This window comes from Apium graveolens, chromosome 1, assembly GCF_009905375.1.
Source record: "Apium graveolens cultivar Ventura chromosome 1, ASM990537v1, whole genome shotgun sequence".
Classification (NCBI taxonomy): Eukaryota; Viridiplantae; Streptophyta; class Magnoliopsida; order Apiales; family Apiaceae; genus Apium; species Apium graveolens.
In genome coordinates this window covers 165,261,465-165,267,138 of record NC_133647.1, presented here as the reverse complement: position 1 = coordinate 165,267,138, position 5,674 = coordinate 165,261,465, and the positions used below count along the sequence as shown (strand labels likewise).

General features: G+C 33.0%; 1 protein-coding gene across 1 annotated transcript; it reads left to right on the top strand.

The window, feature by feature from the left end:
* The first annotated feature begins 750 nt into the window (after positions 1 to 750).
* On the top strand, positions 751 to 1,586 carry LOC141669701 (E3 ubiquitin ligase PQT3-like). Its single transcript, XM_074476118.1, has 3 exons — positions 751 to 828; positions 919 to 1,052; positions 1,283 to 1,586. Exons 1-3 carry the CDS (start codon positions 788 to 790, stop codon positions 1,489 to 1,491), a joined length of 384 nt encoding a protein of 127 aa, XP_074332219.1. The 5' UTR covers positions 751 to 787; the 3' UTR covers positions 1,492 to 1,586.
* Positions 1,587 to 5,674: the final 4,088 nt, after the last annotated feature.

The following is a 5,674-nucleotide window of genomic DNA, read 5'->3' as shown; positions in this document are numbered from 1 at the left end:
TTAAAATATTGTATCAAAGGTATTCATGCAATACGTTTGGACAAATAAACAGTTGTATGTATCTGATCATTCCATACATTAAAATCCAAAACTGTTGTGTGTAGAAATTTATTACAAGAGTTCTACGAGCTCAATTTCATTTTTGTTGTCTATCTGAATACACAACAACGTTTATACAACAATAAGTGTTGTAGGATTTGTTTTAATGTTATACCTTACACAACGGTTTTCTGAGTTTGTGAGAACCCTTGAGTAATGTCGCTTGTTACGATGAAAACAAGCAAAAAACGTTGTCTTTTCTGGATGTAATACAACGGGCTTAATCCATAATCATTGTCTGTATAATCTCAGACAATGTTTTTTAGCCGTTGTCTGATCCAACTAACAGACGGCGGCTCAATAGTCAACGGAAAAATAGGGTATCAGACAACGGACATAAACCGTTATTGAAGCTTGTTTTCCTTGTAGTGATGTGTCATTCATATTTTCTTGAATTGATGAATGTCTTATTGTGCCATATCTCTTATACATCTATATGCCCTTGGATCTGATATATGATCCTTCTCTTTACTTACTATTACTAAAAGTTTTTTGGGATTGATTGCATGGTTGGTGTCCAAATTAAGGGGGCAAAAGCTTCATGCTGATGACCGTTTTGAGGCTATGCCTAAAGGTGGGTATGATGCCTTGTGATTCTTCTATCACTCTTTTTGTGCTAAACTTACCATACTGCAATGCCAATGTAGGTTCTGATCATTATGGCACCAAAGGAAAATTACCACCAGAGATGATGGAACCAAGAGTCCAAAAGAATGTGAAGCTGGGAAAGTAAATGTTTATCCTTTTCACGGCCCTTATTCTTTTTATATTTATTATGTTTCAGAGGTCTGACAAAATTTTTTTTTAAATTGTTATCAGAAAAGCAATTGACCCCTACGATTTAGCAGAAAAAAATGCTTGCTTACCATCGGAACTTAGATGTCTCATTTGCACGAAGTATATGAAGGAGGCTGTGATAATACCTTGCTGCCACCAAAGCTTTTGTGAAAGATGTGAGTTTCTGTATATATCTTTCTTTTTTCTACGAGTTTGAACCCTCCATACGGGACTTCTTGTGTGTTTCTTATTGGCAGAGGCATGGGCTCCTCACACGATGGCCAAATCGCAAACTTATTAGACCTTTATCGTTCTGTATTTATTGACTTATTAATATAATATATAGTAAACCATTACTAGGAACTATAATTTATTGCTTCTGGTTTTTGTTTCCGGTATTGTGCAGGTATTCGTGAAGTTCTCACTCAGAAGTCGAAGTGCCCTAAATGTTCCTCGGACAAATTTAAGGCTGAGGATGTACTACCAAATTTGTCATTGAGGGAAGCAATTGTGCATTTGCTTGAAGCTCAAATCCATTTCTCTATTCCAGAATCTGTGTTGTGGAGATATGTCCCAGGTAGAAAACATTTACTAACTCCGTTACGCTGGCAGTGAGAGATAGTGGTGATTAATATTTTTCTGAAACAAGTAGATAAACTTTTAAAATCAATAAATGCAGATGAAGAATCTGTCATCCAGGGTAACAATATCTCTACTGCTGTGCCTCTTTAACAAAAAAAGGCAAAATAATATTCTTTACCCTTCAGAGTTCCTACTGTGGATGTTTCAGTTGATCTTACTGTCAGGCTGGAAAAGAAGGCTACTTACGATAAAATTAAAGCCGCTATTAAGTAAGCACTGTGAATATAGTAAACATTTTCATTCTTGTTAAGTCCATTTCCTATAGAAAATATGAGGCCGTGGGATGTAAAAAAATATGCTGGTAGCAGCAGCATTTTATATGCACATTGTTAATTAGTAATAGTTATCGTTTATTGTTAAGTCCATCTCCCATGGAGAATGTTACAGCTTACATCTGTGTTGTCTTCAATGCATGTTACGAGATCAAGAACCTTGCATGCATCTGCTGTAGCTTATGTACTATTATGCTTTTTAGGAATTTCATATATTGTTTCTTATAAATGTTGTTTCGTACTTGTCAAGGAGGAGTCTGAGGGAAACCTCAAGGGAATCTTGGGTTACACCGAAGATGATGTGGTTTCCACAGACTTTGTTCGTGACAGCATGTGTGTTTCGTATCATTTTATTTTTCCCAATTTTATTGTCTTCGCTGTGACTTGGCATATAAAAAAGAAGTGCTTCTGCATATCAGCAAGCCTGTTCCATCGTAGTTGATTACTTCCAAGTTAATATTTTTAATACTAATAAATGATCAAATAAGAGTCTATGATGATGCTGTTGAATATTCTGGTTTTTACTTTAGTAGTGCTGAGAAAGATTTCATATTTCCTTGCAACTAACAATTTAGAAATTTCAGGTCAAGCATCTTTGATGCCAAAGCTGGAATTGCTCTAAATGACAACTTTGTGAAGCTTGTATCGTAGTACGACAATGAATGGGGATACAGGTAAACAGTCGTAGTTTTTATGATGGTTCACACAGAGCTTAACATCTTAGTAAGCCACAGTACTAGATTATGGAGCCACAAATGGTGTTTTATATTGTTTAAATGTACTAGTTTTTCACTGCGAATTTTGGCTTAGCCTAATTGTTTCTGTGTCCACTGCAGCACCCGAATGGTGGACTTGATCGTTCACAGTGGGCAGCTAAGACTCGAAAGTGCTATACAACGGAGGAACTTGATGAAGTGCGATTTGAGACTCTTCAATATGTCCAAGAATTTATTTAGTTTTCATGTTACCAGGGAACAATATTTAGTTTGATCGGTACACTGTCATCTAGTTGGTCGTTCATTCGTTTGGATGGTCTTGTAATCTGCTTAAGTAGTCTGCTACCACGCTAGTACTGTGCTTGTTTGGTGCTTGATATATAGCTAAAAAGCTTTTAGTATTTCAGTTTTGGGTTTGTGTTTAGTCAATTTCAGTTTTGATAGTTTTGGTTTGCGATTGGTTTGGTTTGTGATTGGTAATTTTTGGCTAGTGGAATATGTGAATAATACACATCACTGAAAATGTAAAAACCGATGTATATGCTAATCAAAAACAACAGGCATATTTTGTTCTTTTGTACCCAAAACTGATGTATATACAACTGAATAACATCAGGCAAAGCAATTCCAAACTGATGTTAAATCAAATAAATAACAGTTTTGAACCGATGTCTTTGATTTTAACATAAATTATATACTTTAGACAACGGTTCAAAACCGATGTCTTTGACATTAAGAAAAATTATATAATTTTTACATCGGTTACTAACTGATGTGTAAAATGTGATTTAACATCGGTTGAATGAACAACCGTTGTAAAGTATAGACATCGGCTAAAATCCGATATTTATGTTAATCTTTAACATCAGTTTTTAAACGGGGGTGATGTTAATAGTCTTAATAAACATCATTTTTTAGAAAAAAACTGATGTGGAAAGCTATGTTTTACATCGACTAAAAACCGATGTCAAAGGGGGGACCTTTCTCTACACCGACGAAGATATCGGTCAAGATTTTTTTTTATATCGGCTAATAACCGATGTCTATTCCATTTTTTCACATAGTGTGTATTAGTTCTTAGCTCGAGACTTTTTGGATGTATCATTGTTTTTGTGTGGTTGAAATCATTAGTACTTTCAAATATCATCCTTTTTGACTTGGTATCAAACAATTCTAGGTGTTTTAGATTCAAGTCCTTGTCATGAAAGGTTTGACTGCTTGCCGGGTAGCTTGTAAAACATAATATCACTTCACTTGCGAAATTTCTAGCATATTTATACTGTTCATAGAAGCCATTTTTTCATTTACCAACGAAAATCTATCCGTTAACAATTATTAATGGATTGACGATTAATTACAAACTTTTGAAAAGCCTACACAACATCAACGGTTTCGCAATGGATCACTAATGAAATGTTGCCCATAAAAGTATCCGTTGAGAAACCAAAAATTATAACAGAAATACCAATGGATTGCCTACATATATATATATATATATTTCACTAAACACTACTAACACAATAGCAATAATATGCTAAAGGCCTTGCCAACATAATACTAATGACATTGTCAAATCGGTCGAGCTTCTATTCCGTTATCCATCGATTGATATATATTCAATTCTAAATCGGTCATTGAAAATTTTTGTTACTAATATGTTGTAAAATTTTACCATATATGTGTGTGTCTCATTCGACAACTAGTATGATATATTTAGAGTAATTCTTTGGATTAAAAACACATAAATATTTAGAGAGGGAGCCTCAAAAATAAAATTTATTGACATTTTACTGTATTTAATTTATTTTCGAAAAGTTTAAGTCGAAGCAAAAAAAGACGGACAATTTACTCTCAATTTATTTATGTTTCCCTCTCACAACTCCTAAAATCATTTAGATTTGAGCGCTCTTGTTCATTTCATTTTCACTCAAATTTTACTCTCTCCATATCAGTCCAACAGTATGCACCCGATTCAATTTCTATATAATCTCAAGTAGGGGCTTCAGTTTTAGCGCTTTTAATTTGGCGATGTTATTCTCTTCTCATTTATTTAATATTTTTGAATTTGGGGCTTACCATTTAGAATTGTTGACTTACAATTTTGCAGGTGATTTAAAGATTTATTTTGGGGCTTGGATTTAATGTTTTAGTACATGACTAATTCTTGTGCGGATCTTCACCTTCCTTATGTTATCTTAAATTAGGCCTTGAATTTAGAGATTTCGTTTCAATACTTTATAATGTAACAACACTGATATATATGTTAACCTCTGTAAATAGGTTGTACAAGAATTTTTTTTTTTGAGAAATGAGGAAGTACTGGCTTGGGGAAACTATAAATATTGGAAATACTTTACACTAAACCAGTTCTATATTAAATATGAACAACTTTTATTGAAGTCCTAAATTTTTATGGATTGTAATGTGAGAGTTGTATCTACTATTATTTTTAGTGGAATTAATGGTTGTATGGTTACATTTGATCAATTAAGAAATTTGGAAACTTTTTGTATATTTTATTTTGCTTTGTTTGTGAGTTGTGATTATAAATGGAGTTGGATATTTAGAGAGCTGTTGATATCTAACATATTACACGCATATCATATTAACAATTCTCATTATTAGTAAGGTCTCACGAGGTTTCCCGGTGAAAAACTTACGAACTAATTTAGAATGGTTTCTTGTCAAAATTTCGATAGTTTATTGTCACTAAATTTTACAATGTATTTTCCGTTAGCGGTTGTTATTAGAATTATCAACCAAATATTTTATTGGCAAGGTGATGTTTTTTGATTACTTTGTAAGATGTTACTAGTTTGTTACTATTCCGTTACTAAACTTACCAATAGAATATGTCGTTTGCAATAATGCAATCTCTTGTAGAGCCAAAGAGATTTCTTCACAATGAGCTGCGGTATTCATATGATCGAATCGCTTCCCACATTATTTCTCCTCTCGATTTTTATTAAAAAGATAAGTAAACATAAAGCCATAAAAAATATGGAAAAGTCCGATATTAGTCCAAAAATTATATATATTCTTATCCGAGAAAAAGCGGATATTATCCGGATTCGAAAAAAGAGAATTTATCCCTATCCGAATATGTGATATTCGAATCCCAAATTAAATACATATATAATATTTTAATTATATAAATATATACTTATA

Bases quoted from the DNA above. Each gene is read 5' to 3' on its own strand.
- LOC141669701 (XM_074476118.1), top strand. From the start codon at position 788: ATGATGGAACCAAGAGTCCAAAAGAATGTGAAGCTGGGAAA. The intron at 829-918 runs GTAAATGTTTAT...AATTGTTATCAG, and splicing joins AAGAATGTGAAGCTGGGAAA to AAAAGCAATTGACCCCTACG. The intron at 1,053-1,282 runs GTGAGTTTCTGT...GGTATTGTGCAG, and splicing joins CCAAAGCTTTTGTGAAAGAT to GTATTCGTGAAGTTCTCACT.